This window comes from Maylandia zebra, linkage group LG14 (assembly GCF_041146795.1).
Source record: "Maylandia zebra isolate NMK-2024a linkage group LG14, Mzebra_GT3a, whole genome shotgun sequence".
Classification (NCBI taxonomy): Eukaryota; Metazoa; Chordata; class Actinopteri; order Cichliformes; family Cichlidae; genus Maylandia; species Maylandia zebra.
This window is the reverse complement of record NC_135180.1, coordinates 28,827,424-28,848,169: the sequence shown is the minus strand read 5'-3', so window position 1 is coordinate 28,848,169 and position 20,746 is coordinate 28,827,424. Positions and strand designations below refer to the sequence as shown.

At 41.1% G+C, this 20,746-nt stretch overlaps 3 protein-coding genes across 5 annotated transcripts in view; 1 reads left to right on the top strand and 2 right to left on the bottom strand.

The window, feature by feature from the left end:
• Nucleotides 1-305: 305 nt before the first annotated feature.
• Nucleotides 306-8,782, bottom strand: glod4 (glyoxalase domain containing 4). Its single transcript, XM_004558182.6, has 9 exons — nt 8,537-8,782; nt 8,303-8,352; nt 3,580-3,700; nt 3,332-3,476; nt 1,832-1,968; nt 1,620-1,706; nt 1,417-1,530; nt 1,249-1,335; nt 306-1,158 (listed from the first exon to the last, which is right to left on the bottom strand). The coding sequence occupies exons 1-9, from the start codon at nt 8,624-8,626 to the stop codon at nt 1,093-1,095; spliced, it is 897 nt and encodes a 298-aa protein (XP_004558239.1). The 5' UTR covers nt 8,627-8,782; the 3' UTR covers nt 306-1,092.
• A 174-nt stretch (nt 8,783-8,956) lies between these two features.
• Nucleotides 8,957-12,877, top strand: mrm3a (mitochondrial rRNA methyltransferase 3a). The gene is made up of 4 exons (XM_004558180.4): nt 8,957-9,545; nt 10,070-10,314; nt 10,397-10,558; nt 10,648-12,877. Exons 1-4 carry the CDS (start codon nt 9,166-9,168, stop codon nt 11,226-11,228), a joined length of 1,368 nt encoding a protein of 455 aa, XP_004558237.1. The 5' UTR covers nt 8,957-9,165; the 3' UTR covers nt 11,229-12,877.
• The window catches only part of nxn (nucleoredoxin), a 73,028-nt gene continuing 64,537 nt past the window's right edge, over nt 12,256-20,746 (bottom strand). For all 3 annotated transcript variants that reach the window (XM_004558181.4, XM_076873299.1, XM_076873298.1), the window contains exon 8: nt 12,256-13,326. In XM_004558181.4, the coding sequence (XP_004558238.1) occupies nt 13,144-13,326 (183 nt within the window). In that variant the 3' untranslated portion in view covers nt 12,256-13,143. The remainder of the gene's footprint in view (nt 13,327-20,746) is intronic.

Below are 20,746 nucleotides of genomic sequence, written 5' to 3'. Positions count from 1 at the left end.
TTAACTAAACAGTCACACATTATTCAGCGGTTCACACCAACTTTAAACTAATCCATAAACAAGCACGAAAATAAAATGCGCAACCTTTATTCCAGTAATACATCAGTTTTACAAATACCAAATAAACAGTTTATTCCCATTGTGCACACAAGTCTCCTCTGCCATCCCCCTTAGGGAAAAAACGTATTTCTACATTCTCAGGTAACATCCCTGCACCTGCCAGCCGTTTGGTCATTTGATTGTTTGCATATATGCAAAATGCTTCAACTTATGAGGAAGAACATACAAAATCAGGCAAATTCTCCTTAATTATACATATAAAACCTTTATTTTCTATTATGGTATATGGCACATATTTTCTAAATACAGGTAGACATGGATAGAATATAAAACAACAGGTTCATGTGCACAAACAACAGAACTGAAAAAGAGAACCACAGACCATGCAGATGTCATTTGGTCATTTTTGCATCTGAGTGTATCCATCTTATGTCTTTGCAGTCCTTGTACATATCTTTTTGCGCCTCATTTCTGTTGTTTTGTGGCTCGTTATTGGATATGTCATATTTCTAGGATAAGACCAAAAGCCCATAGAGCCTGTACATGGTGGGCCCATTGAGTAATCTGTGTTTTATAATTACCACAAAATCAGTTAGGAACTGTGCAAACATGTTGTTTTACTACAGCTGTAAGAGGAATTTGCACATAAGGTTGGTGGAGACTCAGTAGAGGTGCAAGACCAAATTTAAGCTATGAAGTCCTGGTGATACTTTATTATGAGATTAAGTTGGCCCCAACTTCTCTCAGTGTCCCCTTTTCGCCTAAAATTAAGATCACATTGAAATGTCTTTTATAGATAAAACTAACTTAATGTTTTTTGCCCATCACTCAGCCTTGCTTTTAGGAAGAATATTTATTGGGAAAAAAAATCCATAACAAGTGGTCCATTACATCATCTCAGGGCACAAATGTTTTTACATAACACAAAATTAATCTTACGCTGCCAGCCTAAGGCAGATCTATGCTACAGGTGCGTTGCGCGGCATCTCATCCTCATTAACTGATGAAAACTGACAGGTCGGCTGCTCCATCTCATGCAGCAGTCTTCTGTTTGTTGTGTTTGGCAAACCATTCATCACTTTTATCTTCAGCCATAGCCTGAAAAGTGTTAAAAGGATGACAAGCACAGTGAATATCTGACACATGCTGGATAAGCATTTGAGGGCTATGTGTTATAATAACACCAACCTTATCAAGGAATTCATTCCCTTTGGGATCCAACATGGAAAGCTGCCTAAAGGCCTCATCTCCCACAAAACAAATCTCATGGCCATCCTAAAGCAAACATTTTACGTTTAATATTGTTAACTTAATGAATTTGACATCATTTCAGCATTATTTTGGGAACGTGCTTACAGGGTCAGCCAAAATAACCACTTCTACTGTAGCTTTTCCAGGAGTGTCCAAGCTGACCAATGGGGTGAGAATTTTCTGATTTTCCTTTTTCATCAAGGCTTCAATAACCGGCAGCTGAGGAGCATAATAATATCTCATTATAATGTTGTTGGAAATAGTTTATCTGCAAGTTGACATTAGCCGTTTAGAAAATAATAATTTACTTGTTCCCGCGGGCATGAAAACGCTATTCTCCCAAAAGCTGTTCCATGGTCAACCATCCCTCCAATGTCCTGAAGCTCCAGTTTGCACTACAAAGAATTTGACACATATTACTCAGGCATCAACATAAACCGCAAAACATACAATTCAAACTTCAACAATAGAACTGTTTTAAACTTATCTTAGGGTTTAACATTTAATTTCTTTGACTCACTTGACTGTCTGCAAATCCCATGAGCACCGTCTTCTTTTCCTCATTTTTGTCCATCACTTTCATCCCCAAGAGTGTGGACCAGTAGTGGGTCGATCTTTGGAGGTCTGATACCCCGAGACAAACCTTCTGCACAGGGTCTGGGAACAGATTACAGAAAGTAAGTGGTTAACAGGTTAACAGATGGGTACTTCTGTAGTCCTTTTCTACTCTATTTGAGCACTTGCAGCACTTTTTTACTGCAAGCTGCATTCAGCCATAAACACACATATTCATAAAATTGTCTCTTTTAACCTCTCTCACACACACACAGACACACACACCGGGGCAACTCAGGGTTCAGTATCTTGCGCTAAGGATACATGCAGAGGATCAAACCACTGTGTGAACACACTACATTTGTGTGTCATCGGCTGCATATGAAAAAATAAATATATACACTCCTGAGAACCAGCCTATTAATTTATGTCCTCCGCAATGGGCATTTGTTTTTGGTCTATATCTTTTGACTTATTTGACCGCACGATCTGATATCGTCGTGTTGGTGTTGTTCCCAGATCAACATAGTAAATGTTGTTCCAGGATCAACATTGCAAGTGACCAATCAGAATGTTGTGACGTCATACTTTTGCGACTTCGGGAAAAACTGCCGTAAAACAAAAAACTGTACTTAAGCTGCGAGAAATCGCCTCTGTCCGCCGATCAACGGACCCTGACCCTTTAATAAACGCTAAGCAGAATTTCATAAGTGCATGAATGGCTTGGCGCGCCAAAGAATAACGTCACAACAATGTGATTGGTCACTTGCAATGTTGATCCTGAAACAACATTTACTATGTTGTTCCAGGAACAACACCAACACGACGATATCAGATCATCCGTGTTTAGATAATCACGCTTTATGACTACTGGAAAGTGACTCTGGATGTGCACAAATAAACCCTTAAAAGAAATAAGATTCAGAATTGAGTTGCTATACTTTAGACATCTGGGTCTCCTTAAAATTCTTACCCAGCACCTGCTTACACTTTTTCCACATAATTGATTAATTCTGTTAATTCTGTTGATTCTGATTCCAGCTCAGTGATCATATGCCTTTTTTCATACAGGGTCAGAGACAGATTTAACAGCTGTCACTAGTGAGGAAGCATCCATATGTGGAACATGTGTGGCACATGTGAGGAGATGGAAACTCGTAAGCAGGTTTTGATAGATCGCTCCAACTATGTCATGGAGAGAAACCCTACGCGATCAGAACTGTCAAGAATGGATATTACAGCCTTTTCTCTAAAGTCAATATTGAACTCTGATCAATATGAAGTTACAAAGTATTAATTTAAGTTTGTGGATACCAGACTGCATGTAAGGATTTGATCCTTGATGGAGGTTTATGAAGCAACACCCCCCCCAAAAAAACAATATGCATCCAGCCTGCTAGAAACCCAAGAAAAAGAAGAAGAAGCTAAAGAAGGAGCAGGCAGATTTGACTTGTGTGACACTCACCATTATGAGGTTGCTCTTTGTCCACCAGATAGAAAGGATAGCCTCCAGGAGCCTGAGTCAGATACAGAGCCTCTCCCACCTCAGTGAGAGGCCACCCGAGACATTTAGCATTGCTTACAGCTTGGCTCGACTGCAGAGTGATCCCCTAACATGAAAACACACGTACAAATATCCCATTATTGCCACTGTACACTGAATAACAAGACAATCTTTTCCTGCATGCAATGTGAAAACAAACTCTCACCCACCAAGAAGTCATTGCCAAGTTTATATTCTCCCACACCATAGTTGTAGGTCAGTTCAGCAACAAAATGGTCATCCTCTGGACCAAAGCCAACCATTGTCTTGCTCCATTTCCCATCATAAGGGCTGTATGGGTAGGGGGTGAAGGCAGGTTTACCACTAGTGTATCAACATCTGCATTGTCCTGTGAAAAGATATTTGCCCTCTTCCTGATTTTGTATGTTTTGCATGTTTGTTACAGTGATATTTATTAGACCATCAAACAAGTTTTAATATTAGTCAAAGATAACCTGAGTGAATTAAAAAAAATATCCACTGGCAATGTTTTTAAAAAAAACGAGACAGACCTAACAGAACCTGGCTGAAAGATATCTAAAAGAAACACATCATGCCATGATCTAAAGAAACACATTTGAAAAAAAGTCACTGATAGTGTTAGTCACTAACTGAACTATCAGTCTGGAAAGCATTACAAGGCCCTTTGTATGGATTTGGGACTCCAGTAAATCGTGGTGAGAGCCATTATCCACAAATGGAGAAAACTTTAAACAGTTGTGAACCTTTCCATTAGTGGCCAACCTACCAAAATTCCTCCAGGAGTGCATTAACAACTAATCTAGTCACTAAAGAACCCAGAACAACATTTAATAAAGAACTGCACGTGATATTGGCTGGGGATTTCAACCAGGTGATGGATGGGATAATTGATAAGAGTAATCCCAGGGGTACGTCTACACCCAGGGACAGAGAGGCTGTTCATTTACTGACAGAGGATCTTTGCTTAACGGACATTTGGAGGTTAGTTAATCCCAGTTCAAGGGAATACACGTTTTACTCCAACTGTCATAAAACATATTCGAGGATAGATTTCGCCTTAATATCAAAGTCTCTGGTCGAGTCAGTCGTAGACTGTGAGATTGGTGCCATTGCTATTAGTGATCATGCCACAGTAGAGTTGCAAATTGACTTGAACACGGATAGAACGAAGAGGGGCCGCTGGAGGCTTAACACGATGTTGTTGCAGAACAAGAGTTTTAGTGAGGAGTTAACAAAGGATCTCAAAATTTTTTTCGAAATCAATATGGGTTCCACAGACAAAGTAGCCACAGTTTGGGAAGCGTCTAAAGCATATATAAGAGGAAAGATGATTGCATACGCATCAAAAGTTAAGAAAAGTGATCTAGAACGGGTAGAAACCTTGGATAAAGAAATACGGGAGTTGGAGAAGGACTTAGCGAGTCAATATTCAAATTATAAATATCAGACTATATGTAAATTAAAATACCAGTTGAATGACATTTATAACAAAAAGGCGGAATATGCCTTATTTAGGCTCAAAACAAAATTTTATGAAGGTGGCGAAAAGAGTGGAAGACTATTGGCAAGACAACTGAAGCAGCAAGATAATTTGAATAATATATCTATGATTAAGAAGGACGGCCAAGTGATAACCTCATCGAAGGAAATAAACTCAGTTTTCCAATCATTTTATCAAGATTTGTATACGTCTGCTGGTGCGCTTGATGAAGGGGAGGTGGAGACATTTTTTTCAGGTCTACAATTACCTACTCTCTCTGGGGAACAGAAAACGAGACTGGATGAGCCTATAACGGAAGAAGAGGTCAGGGCTGCGATCTTATTAATGAAGAATGGGAAATCGCCAGGCTTGGATGGCTTCCCGATTGAGTATTATAAGAAATATATCGATATTTTAGCCCCAGTCCTGCATAAAGTTTACCTTGAGGCATTGGAGATAGGTTCCTTGCCGAGTACGTTTAATGAAGCACTGATCTCCCTTATTCCTAAAAAGGATACGGATCTGTCGGACCCAGCAAATTACCGGCCTGTAAGCCTTTTGGGCGTTGATTGCAAAATTTTGACAAAGGTTTTGGCCTCCCGCCTGGATCAAATATTACCAGATATCATTAATGGTGACCAGGTTGGCTTTATTAAAAATAGGTCCTCAGGTGATAACATTAGAAGACTTCTTCATCTCATGCACAGAAGCGAATCTAACCTAACCCCGGTTGCGGCCTTCTCGCTAGATGCTGAGAAGGCCTTTGATCGGGTGGAATGGGGCTTCCTTATGACGACCCTCGCAAGGTTTGGGTTTGGGCCTGGGTTTTGTAATTGGGTCAAAACTGTATATGCAAGTCCAAGGGCAGCGGTTTTGACAAATGGATTGGTGTCAGGGTTTTTTCATCTTACTCGCGGGACCCGACAGGGGTGCCCTTTGTCCCCGTTGCTTTTTACAATATTTCTGGAACCGCTGGCCTTGGCTATTCGAGCAAACAGGGGTGTCAGAGGTGTTCATGCAGGGGGTATGGAACACAAGTTGTTTCTATATGCTGATGACATCTTAGCAGTATTGACGGATCCCATGCAGTCTCTACCAGCGCTACTCACGTGTGTTGAGTCATTTTCAGGGTTGTCAGGTTATAAGATAAACTGGGACAAGTCAGAGGGCATGCCATTGTCAGCATCATGTCATTCTGGATGCGTTACTCCATTCAATTTTAAGTACTCACCTTCAGGTATGAAGTATTTAGGAATATTATTAAAACCCGACTTGGAGGATATTATGCTTTCAAATGTGGAACCTCTCCTCCTAAAGATAAAAACAAATCTGGATAAATGGGGTAAATTGAATCTTACACTATGGGGTAAAATTAATGTGATTAAAATGATGGTGGTCCCACAGTTCAATTATGTTTCCATGATGTTACCTGTACGGATTCCTTTGCACATATTTGGTCGAATTGAGAAGTTAATCAAAGATTTTTTGTGGAATAACAAGAAGCCGAGAGTGAATATAAAGAAAATGTGGGCCTCTAAAGACATTGGGGGAATGGCCCTCCCAAATGTGAAGTTGTATAATTTAGCTTTTGAATTGTCAAGACTGGCCAAATACTGGACAGGATCGGGCTCTGAGCTGAGCTGGATGAAGATCGAACAGGAACTAGCGAGCCCCTTCACACCTTTGGATGTTCTCTCGCAGGGCGCGGCAACTAATGGACAAGACTCTCATAATAACCCAGTGCTCAGGTATTCCAAAGCTGTCTGGGTGGAGGTGCACAAGTTGTGTGGAGCATCTCATCTAAGACAACCTTATGCCTCGCTATGGAACAATATTGCTGTAAGGATTGGGCGGAAAACTGTGTTCTGGAAGGAATGGCTTGTCAAAGGCATACGCAGGATAAGTGATCTTTACTCAGGGGGAGTGTTTATGTCATTTGCTGAAATAACCCGAAAATAAAGTTTGACAAGAGAAAATAATTTTTGGAAATATTTACAAATAAGGGATTGTGTTACCAAAGGAAAATTTGCTCAAAGCTCGAATATGGTGGTGGAGTTTTTAGAATTGTCCAGTACAGCACATAGGGCGGCGGTTTTCTACAAACTGTTTAACAATCCAAAAAAAGAGATATGTGAAAACTTGAGGGTTATATGGCAGAGGGATCTGGGTTGTGCAATTTCTAAAGAAGACTGGCGCAGAATTTTGTCATTCTCTGATAAATATATAAGAGAGGCCAGGGGTAAATTTACTCAGTATAAATTAATACACAGGTGGTACGTCACTCCATCCAAACTTTATAGAATGGGAATTAGTCCCAGTAATGTATGCTGGAAATGTAGTTCAGATCCAGGGACATTTATACATGCTATTTGGGAATGTGGGAAAGTTTATCCCTTTTGGCAAAAAGTATTGGACAAAATAGGAAGGTGGATTGGTTTGATGATACCCCTGTCACCAAGACTGTGCTTATTAGGGGATCGGTCAGTATTACCTGGGGTTTCAAAATATGACTTTGTGGTTATAAAGGTGGGGGTGATCGCAGCGGCTCGAGTTATTCTCAGTGTATGGAAGGAACCGTCTCCACCAGAATATAATAGGTGGAAAGAAACTATGCTGAAAATGGTGTCGTATGAAAAGCTCTTGGCTAGGATTAATGATGATAGGGAGGGTTTTGACGAATCGTGGGGACGTGTTTTTGGCTGAGATGGTTGGAACTTATTTGGTCAGGGCAATTATCTTTAGTCATGTTGTACGCTTGCTGCACTGTTTGTTTGTGTAGGCACTCAGTAAGGGAATGACTTAAAGATTTGAGTTAACTGATTTGAGTTTTTTTAATTTTTTAATTTTTTTTATTATTATTATTATTATATTTTTTATATATATATATTTTCTGTTGTTGTTTGTTGGTTGTTTTGTTTGTTTTTGTGTTGTGAAATGTTAAAAACAAATAAAGACTTCAATTATAAAAAAAATAAATAAAGAACTGCACGTTTCCCTTGCCTCATTTAAGGTCAGTGTTCATGATTCAACAATAAGAAACAGACCAAAACACCCTAGCAAGTCTATCTCTGAATGGCTTAAAAAAGGAGGGAGAGAGTCCAGACCTTAAAGCGTTTTGTCCATGTGGGAAAACCATCCATTGTGGCTGAGTTCAAACAATTCTGAAAAGAAGAGTTGGTCAGAATTCCTCCACAGTGACGTGAAAGACCTTTTGACCGTTATCTTAAACGCTTGATTACAGTTCGTAAAGGTGGCATAACCAGTTATTAGGTTTAGGGGGCAATACATCGTTTCACTAAGCCTTGATTTGTTTGACCTTGATCTGAAACATGAAAGTGTAACAGGAAGGTGGCAAATACTTTTTCCCCCACAGGACTTTTATTTAGCATTATACTGAGCTCAAGATTCAACTGGAGTTGTGTCTTATATACCCATTACAAGTTGCCTTGCAGCCTTCCTCAAACTCTTCGTGTCTTAAAATCTGAAATAAATAACAAGTAGTGAGAACATTACAATTCAGTGATGTCCACTTCCACTTATACAATGATAACTACGGAAATTTGCTCAGGTTGTGCAACCCTGAAATTATCCGACATCAGCAAAAGCTGCTAGTCTACGGCGGCTTCAGTCCAATCCTACATTTAAATGCAGCTCAGAAAACTTACCTTCATACCTAGAACATCTCTGTAAAAGGTGGCAGTTTTAGCCCTGTCACCAACTTTGAAAACAAAATGCAACGCTCGTCTCAAAGCCATGTTTGTTGACAGCCGTGCTACCTGTGGTCGTATCGATTTTTCTGTGCTCGACTGGTAATCACCAATGAACACATACCGGGTATTTGCAAGTAAAACTACAAAACGAAAAAAAAAAAAAAACGCTGGATAATGTGTTACACCACCTGTCGTTATTATTAGTGCTGCTCTAGTATTAAAGCAAAGAACGGCGACTGTACGTTAAAGTACAATGTATAAAATTCACAATCCCCCCCTAACTGCTCAGGTTAATGGTTTGACCAATGTGTCATTGTTTTCTCGCGAGATTATGATCAAGCGTCAAGTTTGAAGCATCAATAAATGTAAAAAACAAAACAAAAAAAACGGCTACTATAGGACCCGTTTAACAATTTGTAACACATTATGTTATTAAATAATTACATTAATAACGCCACCAAATGTGTTTGGTTTATTTTTAATTTGTAAACGCAATATCAGCTATTAAAAACTGGTGGCGCTAGGCGGGTTAGCTTGTATTTTTGAAACATCCTGACAGATGAGAGAAGAAGAAAGCAGGCAAAATGGCAGCGTACTCAAGAAGCATGATCTGCCTGATTTCCATGATAGAGCGACATGCTTTCCTAACAACCAGGAGCTGTGTCACTGTGGAATCAAAACGGTATGTACGCGGACTGAGGAGGAAACCTGTCAGAGTGCTGTTTCCTGAAAACGAGACGGGAAAAGTCGTAAAGGTGCCTCAGATTCAGTCAGACGAGCCAAAGATCCAGAGGGAGACCAAGGGAAGAATCATATCTGCAGGTACACAGCATCACGAAGAGAGAAACTCTGTCAGGACGAGGACTGATGAGCAGTCAGCTACGAAACATGCTTTTACTGTGACAAAGAATGAAGTGGACGGACTGCGCTATGAGAGGGCTTCGCCTGGAGATAAAAGACTGGCGTAAGTCTCACCGAGTGAGGGCAGTAGCAGAGGTGATTGAGCCAGAGGCCATGGGCCCTGGCATACAAAACAAAAGCACAATTATTAGGAATACAGCAAGAACAAAGTTGATGTGCCGAGATGTAGCAACCACAGAGAGATAAAGCTGATGAGCCATACCATGGAGATGTGGGAAAGAGTTTTTGAAGCTTAATTAACGAGAGAGGTGATGGTCAGTGAGTGAGAAAGAGAAGTACAAATGTGATGTTTGCTTTGAGAGAACTGATGGAGAAATATTGAGATGGTCAGAAGTAGTCGGACTGTAACTTTGTGGATCTAGAGAAAGGATATGATAGGGTGCCAAGAGAGGAACTGTGTAATTTTATGAGAAGGTCAAGAACTGCAGTATGTATGTCAGGACACCCGGGTGCATGTGGGCCTCCATCAACATCTTGTCTCAAGGTAGACATAGATTTTGTAGCTGTCCTCATCCTTCTGAAGCCATTCCTTCCTTCTCCTCCTCTTTCTCCACGTCTCTGCTCTAGGAGGTTAGTGAGTGTGGCTCGTTCCAGGACATTTCGGGACCACCAAGGTAAAATCCTTCTTGAAGGCAGGCGTTTGATCTGTGACGCCCTGGATGCTGGTGCTAAACCACAGACTGTGTTCTTCAGCACGGTGGATCGACTCAGAGAGCTGCCCTTAGATAAGCTGAGAAGGGCCACACTAGTGAAAGTCAAGTTTGAGGACATCAAGCTCTGGTCTGACGTTGTAGCCCCACAGGGAGTGATCGGTAAGGGTCAGATTTTCTTTTTTGGCTCATGATGAAGCACTAATATCTCAATTATTTCTGACTCTGACCTCTTCTTCTGCAGCGATATTTTCTCGCCCAGATCCGGCACGGTTAAACTTTGCAAGTAAAGGTCACTCAGTGCATTTGTCTCTGATATGTGACAACATCCGGGATCCTGGGAATCTCGGGACTATGCTGCGATGTGCTGCTGCTGCTGGCTGTCATAATGCCCTCCTCACAAAGGGTAGGTTTACAGTAACTATTAGAGATCAAATTAATAATCCTGTGAAACCTTCCTTTGAATTTTGGGAACTTTGCATTTTTTTCAAACAGGTTGTGTGGATGTTTGGGAGCCTAAAGTTCTCCGTGCAGCAATGGGCGCCCATTTCCGCCTTCCCATCTATCCCAGCCTTGACTGGGATGATGTTGAAAACCATCTCCCTAAACCCGTGACTGTCCACGTGGCCGACAGCAGTGGCAGCCCTGACAGAAGTAGAGAAGTAGAGGTTAATGTGTCTCCTGAACCCTCCAAAGCTGGAGATTACGGCTGGGTCAGCTCAAGACCCAACCGCAAAAACATGGAGTACGAGGATTACGATTCTGATTCGGACTCTGAACATGAGGGACTTTCACTCCCCAGAGTGGACACTAAGCTGTACTATGACAGTTGGGCTCAAAGCCCAACTGCTCTTGTGATAGGTGGTGAGACGAATGGTTTGAGTCTAGAAGCAGTCCAGTTGGCAGAGAAAACTGACGGCCACAGGCTCTTTATTCCCGTTGTTCCTGATGTGGACAGCTTGAATTCTGCCATGGCAGCTAGCATTCTTCTGTTTGAGGGCAGGAAGCAACTCTTAAAACTACTGCAAACATCTGGAAAGAAACATCAATGTAAAGCTGAGAGACAGTTTCCATGATGCTTCTATTAAATATCGGACTGAACAGAGTGTCCCATATAATACTCTTAACAGTAAATTTGCAAACTGTGTTTATGATTTATGTGAATTTGAATGTGTTGTTTTCTTTCACTGCAAAAAACCAAAACCAAAAATAAAGCATTATCTACAGATAAACCTTAGAGATAAATCTGGATTAGGTGACTGAAGCATCCCTCAGTTATGAAACTACTGGCTCAGGCAGATAACTTTCCTTGCTGTACTGAGCATGTTGTCTCCACTCGCCTCACTTCATCAGTATACATGCCATTAATTCACATCATTAACTCCTCTCCATGCTCCTGTTTTTTCTGTTTTACCCCCAAATGAGTCTCTGAATGTGGTTCTGTTGGAGGTCTCTTCCTGTTAAAAGGAAGTTTGAATTATTATGATGAATACAGTTGAAAGGTCAAAGAATTTTTGGTGAGTTCCTTAAAACAACTACCCTCAGTTCCTCATATTCATGGAAATTTTAAAGGTGCGCTTTAATTTAAATATTTGTATTAGCAACAAAATACATCAAATTTCTGTAATACTGCAACTTTTTCCCCCCCACACACAAGCTTTGCTGTATGTGTTAATCAAGATTGCATCAAATACTTTTAAGTTCATAATAAACCTTGTGCTGGAAGGTAAGCAAAAAAAGAAAAGCAGCTATTTCTTCCCTTCTGATAGTTTTCTGTTGGAGCCTTAACCAGATGTCTGCTCTTATTAAACAAATGGAAAAAAATGTTTTTTTATTAGCAGCTATATTGTTTATGCAAAAGTGCAGACATTTACCCTGCTTACCAGTACAGCTCAAGGTCAGAAGTTTCTATTCCACCTGAGATTTTAGTGCATCAGCAGAGTCGAGGTACAGACTCTCCCATAATAAATGCAACATTGAGTTTGTCATTTGAGCCCACACAGTTTAAACTTCTGAGAAAGGAACTGGAGCGTCACTGCACTGTGTGTCTTTTCCATATTCAAGAGCTAACTTTATTGATAAAACTTAGCAGGAACAAAACTCTTGTGCTTGCCAGTGAATGTTTAATTGGTGTGAGAAGCTATGACTAAGGTAGCAGGATATAAAAGGGATTTATACATTCAACTTTTCAAAAAAAAAAAAGAAAAAAAAAAGCCATTTTTGTGCCTCTAGAAAAAAAACAAAAAACTGGACTTTTTCCATTAGGGGGACCTTCACAGAAAGTCCTCATAATGACTTTGAGATGAGAACTGACTAGAGATGACTTTCACTCATGTCATGACACAAGAAGACAGGGGGGTTAAAACATCAGTCACTGGTCTGTCACAAGCAAGTAGAACATGCTCTTTACTGTATGTGCACCTGTCAAACTGTGGGATATTTATTTATTTAAATAGGGCCAAGAAGGCGTACAGCTACATCCAACTCAAGTTTAGCACATCTGCACTACAGGTGAAATACAACTGTGAAGAAAAAAAGATTATTTTATTTATTCTTTCTTAACTTCATTCAGAAAACAAAAGTAACAAATCTTGCAGACAAAACAGAAAGCAAAAGATTGGCTGTATAAGTAGGTCCACTGGGTAATTCTCCGTTTTCTCTAGAAATGCCACCATGAGAGAATAAAAAAAAAAAAAATTTTCTGAGGCAAAAAAAAAAAAAAGAAGACAACAGAATCTCCATATATATTACTGTATGGACTATAGTCAATGCAAGGCACCACAGGAGAAAGAGGGGACTCCATGAAAGAGGAACACATCTAAAATAAAAATGCTAAAATGCCAGTAAAAAGTGAGACATCTCTCTAACAGTCAGGATTGTAGCTGGGAGAGAGAGTGGGAGCCTGGAAACTGTGGGGTGTAGCAATAGGTCAGGGATGGATGATGGCGTGAGTCCCATGTAATAGGTCCAGTTTATACGTGGACAGTCTCTTTAGATGGGCTCCGGTTTGAGCTTTTCGGCCAGGAAGTCGCCGACAAACTGCTCCACCACGGCCGGCGTGATCTCCTCCACATCGCGAACGTACTTAGCACGGGCCGACATGTCCAGGATCGTGAGCAGAGGTGCCGCTTCGGGGAGGTTGGTGTAGTCTCGCAGAGAGTCGCTCATGTCATCCTGCAGGGAAAGAGAAGGAAGTACAGCGCTTAGTGTGATTTTGTGTGATAGAGCAGTACATTCCTCACATGCGGGAATGGTTAAGCTACAATCAGGGCCTCTGGTGGGCCAAAATGACACAAATCTGTCATTGCTTTGACTAAAACAAGCCTGTGATTAAAATTGTAAAAAAAAGAAAGAAAAAAGTTTAACAGAAAAATCTTTGCCTTCTCCATCCTTTCACCACATGTTTCAAGTTTCAAGTCTTGTCACGTATAGCATCCTGACATTACAGGTTGGGATACCACAAGAAATTCCATCATGATGGAGAGGAAAATAAAAATATACAAATATATAAAGTCTTTGTTCCCTGTAGTTTTGGGTTGCTGCGAGTTCTGAACATTCTGTGTAGTGAATTCAACATTTTTTCTTTTGCATGACTTCAGTTTTACACCTCATTTAATTTATTGCACAATGTGACAACTTCAGTCTCTAAATTATATATATATAAAAAAAAAAACTAGAAGAAAATATCCTCTATCGAGGCCAATGCATTTCAAAAAGACAAGTAATCTGGATTAATGCTACACCACCAAGTGTAAGGTTCAGCCTGGAAGTTTTAGCATAATTTTGGTGAGTGGGCAAATCTTACATATGATTGGCTCAACATGAGTAATCAGTCCAGAAGTTCTCTCAAGAACTGTCAGCAGTTAGAACTACCGGTACATGTATATTAGTACTTCAAACATTTTGTTTTCATTGCTAGTTCGAGCTAAACAAATCGAGTGCTTGCTGATGACACTGTGCGCAGCGCTCAAAAGATGCATTTAAAAAGTGTAAACAGGCTCACAGTTTTATTTAAAAGGGGCTGCAAGTGAAAGAAGACTGTGAATCCCAACTCTGCTGCAGCATAAACAAACAGCTAAACCTCTGGTGTAGAAATGTCACCTAAAATGCCTGAAAATGCCCCACAAAGATCAACAGGATTGCAAGTGATGCAGTTCTGTACATGGCATGGGGATTCTTGTTGGGAGATAAGAGGGAGCTTTTATACTGGCCACATTTGCTGACATGGCATTTGAAGTACAACCAAAAACCTGGAGGAGACACTCTAGACATTTCCGTACTCCACAGCAGTTCACACTTCAGAAAACGAGGACAGCGCCCTGCACTTTAACTATGCCACGCTATAAAATCCAGAACTGCTTGACACCATTTATTAATGCACACTTCTTGAAAGAGAATATGAGAAACTCTTCTCTGCCATCTTCCTGCAGGCGGCCTGCCCAGGGAGACCACAGAGCCGCTCCTTAGTCACACATCCTGCTGCATAGAAAGATGTGAAGGACCCCGGTGGGTGTCCAGAAGCATCCTTCCTTTATCAAAAGCTCACCCACATCAGATTTGACTCCCATCGCAGATGTTAGCGGGAGATGGAGCAGTGCAGATTTGAGAGAGGGTGTGTTAAAAATACATTGCTGCTGGGTGTATAGTGGGGATTCCAGTTTGAGTTCTTTCCAGTTATTTTAAAACAGCTTCACCATTTTTTTAGCCTGAGGCTTGATATCACCTTTCACCCCTTAACAAGTCAGGATTACAACCTCTGTACCCAGAGATTATAGATATGAATCACTACGGGGGGAAGGAAGCAGCAACTTTCAAACAAGCTTGAGAGGGCCATCAATTATTGAGGCTGAACATGAAATCACAGTTTCGTAATTCAGCTTAAAGTTCCAGCCACGAGCGCTTCGGCAACCGGCATTCCTGCCTGGACAGAGATCCATTATTCTCGGTGAATGAATTTCATGTGTTGGGTTTAGCGAGGTCACATAGTTCTCTTAAATGCTTACAGCTAATATACTAATATCATTTGCAACATTTTCCTCATCCTCATGACACGATGGCCCAGCTTCTCCTGAGCTTAGCTTGCTGGCTTGGAGGGAGAGCCTCAAAGATTAAAGATCACTTCCATATGGCAAAGATTTAGTTTCAAATGCAGAACATACAAGGAAAGGCCAGAGGGTGGCACTGCAACAAAGAGCTGGACTTTAAATATAGGCCTCTGATGCTGTTAGTTACTGATTTATGTGACAGAGTGAGTTAAGTGGAACAAAGTCAACGATATCGCAACTTTGGAATGATTTCCTGCTTCATGTGATACTCCTCGAAGTTCAATTTGTTGTCTCTTCTTTGTTATCAGAGGATCCGCAGCTACTCTTGTTAAATGGATCAAACCCCACAATGAGCCCTCAGACTTTTCATTAAATAGCTGCACCGCTACCTAAAAAGGATAAGTATGCCAAGATGAAGTCTGTGACCTCTACTTTGCAAAACTGCTAACAGATGGAACAGATGAATTGAAGTGTGGTGTTTTGTTATAGGCAGCTAACTTCCTCTGAATAGACCATTTTATTATGCTGCAAATCACCGTACATCGACTACTTAATGCTCACAGATGTAAGCTGTCACCAAGGACAATGTTGTTACGAGAGAAATACTGCTTAATTCTCCGACTACAAATAAAAGCTCTTGCTTGCAGGCTCACTTGCAGCCATACGAAGCGTAGATTAGAGATCATCTGTAAAGAAACCACAACGAGAGAAACTCCAAAATCCATCAGTGTGACCTTTTCAGCATTTTTGATATGAGAAGATGTAATCTCTGCAACAGTCTTCACCTCCGTGCATATATCCATCCATCCATCCATTCGCTTCCGCTTATCCTTTTCAGGGTCGCGGGGGGCGCTGGAGCCTATCCCAGCTGTCATAGGGCGAGAGGCAGGGTACACCCTGGACAGGTCGCCAGTCTGTCGCAGGGCTAACACATAGGGACACACAACCATTCGCACTCACATTCACACCTAGTGGCAATTAGGATTATCCAATTAACCTATCCCCACAAGTTGCATGTCTTTGGACGGTGGGAGGAAGCCGGAGTACCCGGAGAGAACCCACGCAAACACGCTTCTCACGAGGTGCAGTCATTTCAGAGGGGCCCTCTGCAGCTCAGCCGAGAACAAAAGAAAGAAAAAAGAAAAAGACAAAGGGCCTCTGCTGTAACCCAAACTCACAGCTGTGATAAGGCTCAGCTTGTGTTTACCGTGTGGGACCTGCTGGGCCGTGCCAGGCTTGTTCTGATTACTGATACATTGTGGCATTTCACAGACAGACATCGACCATCTGATAAGGATTCAGCTGATAATGATGAACCCAGCCACTCGCTCCTGAGCTGGGGTTGTGTCCATCTCACAGGTCACCTTTGATGTCCTGAGAAAAAGTCGTCATTGTCATAGATATATCTACCTTATACTGCTGAAATTTAAAACATTTTTACGTGGTGCACAGATAAATAAATAAAAAAATCCAACAGATTAATTTTTCTACACAGTTACAGTTATAGAAATGTGCAAAAAATTTCAAAATTCCAGTATATTGATTCGCCCATTTCCCATTTTCCCTGCAAAATGTCAAGAAATGAGGGGTGTCTCAAGACTTATACACAGTACTATGAGATGGGAAAAAAAGTTATAACTTAAACTCTCAGTCAATGCAATAATTGTGTTCCATTAGCCCAAGTAGATTCGTCCACATAGAAACGTCTGAAAACACTTACGTCCCAGTACTGCGCATGCGTGAAAAACAAGAAGCTTGGACCTGCCTCATTTCTGTCTGTCGTTTATTTACTTTCTTGATCTTTGAAACATCGCGACAAAATGTTGAGTAAAAGCACCGAGTTTTTTTTAAATGGACTAACAATGAGTTGGAGTTGTTGCTGCCAGTAACACAAAAGTACAAAATTGCAAAAGCGAGTGCTAGTTAAAGAATTTGAAGAAAAGCTATCTGGAGCATGTACTGACTGATATTAATCTTTAATAGGGCTGTTAAAATTGAGAGCAAACAAAACAACTGCTGTATAATGCCCTCCGCTATCTTGGTTTAATTGGTCACATGACTGCATCATATGATTAACATACGTCATGTTTTAGTTAGTTTTTAGTCTCCGTTTTCGCTGTGGACGGGAGGCCAAAACTGAGAGAAAACGATTAGTTTTCAAACAAAAATGCATTAGTGTGGACGTAGCCTGTTAGCAGTAGGGGTGCAACAATACACAAAATTCACAGTTCAGTTCGATACTTTGGGGTCATGGTTTGATATTTTTTCGATACAAAAAAAAAATGTTCATGCCTTTTTAATTTGTCATTTATTAAAATTATAAATATATATTTTAACTCAAAAGTACAGTTTTTAAATGTAATGTTGCTGAAACAACAAAATAATAAAAAAATACATCTATCTGATCGAGAAATCGCTCATCTTTGGAAAAGAGAGTTTATTACAGAGAAATGGCTCTTTCCAAAATAAAAGCTATACTATACGCTTCTTCTGGGCTATATTCTCAGCAGCATATTAAACATATCAGGTCCCCATAAGGAGAATCATGTGCTAACGGCTGTCTAAATGACTCTGGTAAAGTTTGTAGCATGTGTGCTTGTTGTTTTTGTCTGCTTCCACTTGTCTTTGCACTACGATGATGTCGGGTAAATGTGCAGTCATATTCGTTGTGTTCCCACTAGTGCTGTCAGCGTTAATCTCGTTAAAATGACATTAACGCCATAATGCCGCAAATCTCTGTTAACGAGTTACCAGGATCGCCCCATGCGTGGGGCTGGACGGAGTCAACACGTTAATGAGCTAACTGCGCTAACGCACTACTTCCCACCAATGTAATTGAGCATTGCATGGCACATCGACATACTGTTTTACTTTTGTCCATGACGCGCTTACCTTCAGGGTCATACCTCACATGAAAACCAAAATAGTTCCAAAGGCCAGATCTGAATGAAGGTGGGGGAGGTTCAAATTGCCATGTTGTAAGGAGCTTAGCTTCTGTCTTGCTAGCTTGCGCTGCGCTCAGTGGATCTGCGCTTGACAGTGCAGCCTAGGCGGAGTAGTCGAACGCAGATACACTGAGCTCTCAACACAGTCAGCATCGTCAGAAGAAAAGTTGATAAAATAAATTAAAAATTTTGTGTTGTTCAATACATATGTGTACCGAACCGAAAGCACTGTATCGAACGGTTCAATATCGATATGAGTATTGTTGCACCCCTAGTTAGCAGCTAACAAGCTAGATAAACACACAATCGCTAAATATCACAGGCCTTTATCTTCCTTTTTGATGTTTAGCTGTGTGCTTTGTCAATATTTGCATGAGGTCATTTTCTGCAATGCCCGCATAGATAAAATACTGTTCCTGTGAATGCTTACATGCTTACACACATGGTCACATGTAAAGTTACCGGTCATCCATTTAGAAACATGGAGGCATAAGATCGAGCTTTGGACATCTCTACTACAGCACAGACTTTCTCACAACCCAGAGCCCTTGTCTACATCGCTGAATGAGACCTGCTTGGGTCACTAGCTGGTAAGATAATTAAGCATAACCCTTCTGACTGGCCGGTTAGGTTATTATATCCCCACTTGTTGCTTTTGCTTGACACCTCACCGCAGAAACAGAAAAAGCAATAACAAACAAAACCCCATATACATTTGTTACTAGCTAAGGCCATATAACAGTAGAGTGCCTTGGATGGCCACTTGAGGCTGACCCCAGAAATGAACCCACTGTGCAGGTCATTTTTTTAAAAACACAAGTAATCTCTTTAAGATTTTATTAAGGCAAAAACCGAGGCATTAACCTCGAGGGACCACCACTGTTATACTATTGATCTGTATAAACATGTTGGACCACAGTATGACCTTGTCTTTCCACTAACATGATCAAAATGTGCATATGTGAAGCATTCACATTTTACATTAAAACATAATGAATGCGAAAGAAACTGTCAGTGTGCTATGATTTGAATAAATGCAGTACCAGAGTGGTTATGAAACCCACTATAATCTCAAAGTCAAAGCAATCATCCTGTTTAGGGACACGCGCACACACACAAATCAAGCAGGCAAAAACAAAGCTTTGAAGAGCAGAATCACAGTCACTTCTGGCTGCCACAAAAGTCTATTAAATTCTTATGTGACTGGATAATACCGCTCAAGTTCATTTTGCATGCAAGAGCCAGAACACAGCAAAAGTTAAAGAACAAAAGATCTTTCATTCTGCGATTATAAATCAGTATACTGTACTACCCTGTGGCGTATGTTTTTTTACAGTTGGGTAAGAAGATCCTGTATCATTCAGCTCAGACTGGCCTCCCCCCTGAGGGGCTGCCAACATACTGCTGTCTCATGGACACAGAAAACCCAGCAGCTGGTCTGGCAGAGAAGTGTGTGCCTACCAGGGCACAAGCTTAGCTGAAGGAGCCCAGAGCATGGAAGCTTCACAGAATGCCTGACATGGGAAGCGATATCTGACGCAACCCAGTCTGGAGGGGGAAACCTGGTGATTTCATAGCCGGCTGAGCTACAGCCAGGAAATTAGACCTGCACTACATGGATGTAAAAGTATACGGCTTAGCATGTGTTGCTCCTGAATAACCGCAAGCTCCAGTGCAACAGCGTTTCTTTGTGTTTGTGCCAACATTTCTTTGACCTGACACATTTAACACGAAACGCTATCAGTCCAACTCGTGCTTTCCTTAAAACTTAAGCTTTTCTAGGTCTGCGTACATGTGCCACTGATATTCCAAAGCAGACAGAGTTGAGCTGCCATTTAGCACATGTGCGAGACATGCAGCTGAAACCAGAGCCTGCTTTTGGGCAAGTGACACACCAGAAACCAGTGCCGTCACCCCCAGATTGAACTGGGAGGAAGGCTGGCTGGAGGACAGAGTGCGGGGGAACTGAGGAGAGGTATCTAATCCGGTAATTATGTCTGCTGCTGCACCAGTTCTGGAGAGGTCAAGGCAGAACAACACAAGATAACAAGTATTATGAAAACTCCACGGCTCATCCCACACGGGGAAGATGTGGGAGGAGATACTGCGCAGATAGAAAGGATGATTTGTCAGTATTGTGAGGGAGAGCGCTGCCACGCTCTGCGTCTACCCATCATGATAGAGGCGCACAGTTGAATTGTAGGTCATGGATGGGACTGAATGCCTCTCTTGCACATTCAAGAACAGGGCCTCAAATGCTTTAGTAGCCACTGAAGTTGTGGAAATATCATCTACTGCACATATGCACATGTTCTAAAGTTTAATTTTTTTTTAATTGCAAAGTCAAGGTTGGTGTGGCTGCCCTGACTTTCTGAGTGGAAAGTTTGACTGAAGGGGGTGCTAGAGTGGAAAATTCCAACTGGTAACTCTGGATTTCTCAGTTCCCACTTCAAATGGAAAGCAGCATCAGAGATTACAGAGCACCCTGAAGCCTGAGCTTTTGGCTCATGGGGATTACTTGTAAATAAGCTGACTTCATTACTTGAAACTAATACATCCCCTTAAATACTCAAATCCAAAGCAGCTAAAATTAATTGTTGAATA

What these genes read in the sequence shown, in the direction of transcription:
- glod4 (XM_004558182.6), bottom strand. Translation starts at nt 8,626, where the DNA reads ATGGCTTTGAGACGAGCGTTGCATTTTGTTTTCAAAGTTGGTGACAGG. An exon ending in AACTTGGCAATGACTTCTTG is followed by an intron (nt 3,477 to 3,579) that starts GTGGGTGAGAGT and finishes TTTTCATGTTAG; the next exon opens with GGGATCACTCTGCAGTCGAG. An exon ending in TGGGATTTGCAGACAGTCAA is followed by an intron (nt 1,707 to 1,831) that starts GTGAGTCAAAGA and finishes AATTCTTTGTAG; the next exon opens with TGCAAACTGGAGCTTCAGGA.
- mrm3a (XM_004558180.4), top strand. Translation starts at nt 9,166, where the DNA reads ATGGCAGCGTACTCAAGAAGCATGATCTGCCTGATTTCCATGATAGAG. An exon ending in AGCCCCACAGGGAGTGATCG is followed by an intron (nt 10,315 to 10,396) that starts GTAAGGGTCAGA and finishes CTTCTTCTGCAG; the next exon opens with CGATATTTTCTCGCCCAGAT. An exon ending in TAATGCCCTCCTCACAAAGG is followed by an intron (nt 10,559 to 10,647) that starts GTAGGTTTACAG and finishes TTTTTCAAACAG; the next exon opens with GTTGTGTGGATGTTTGGGAG.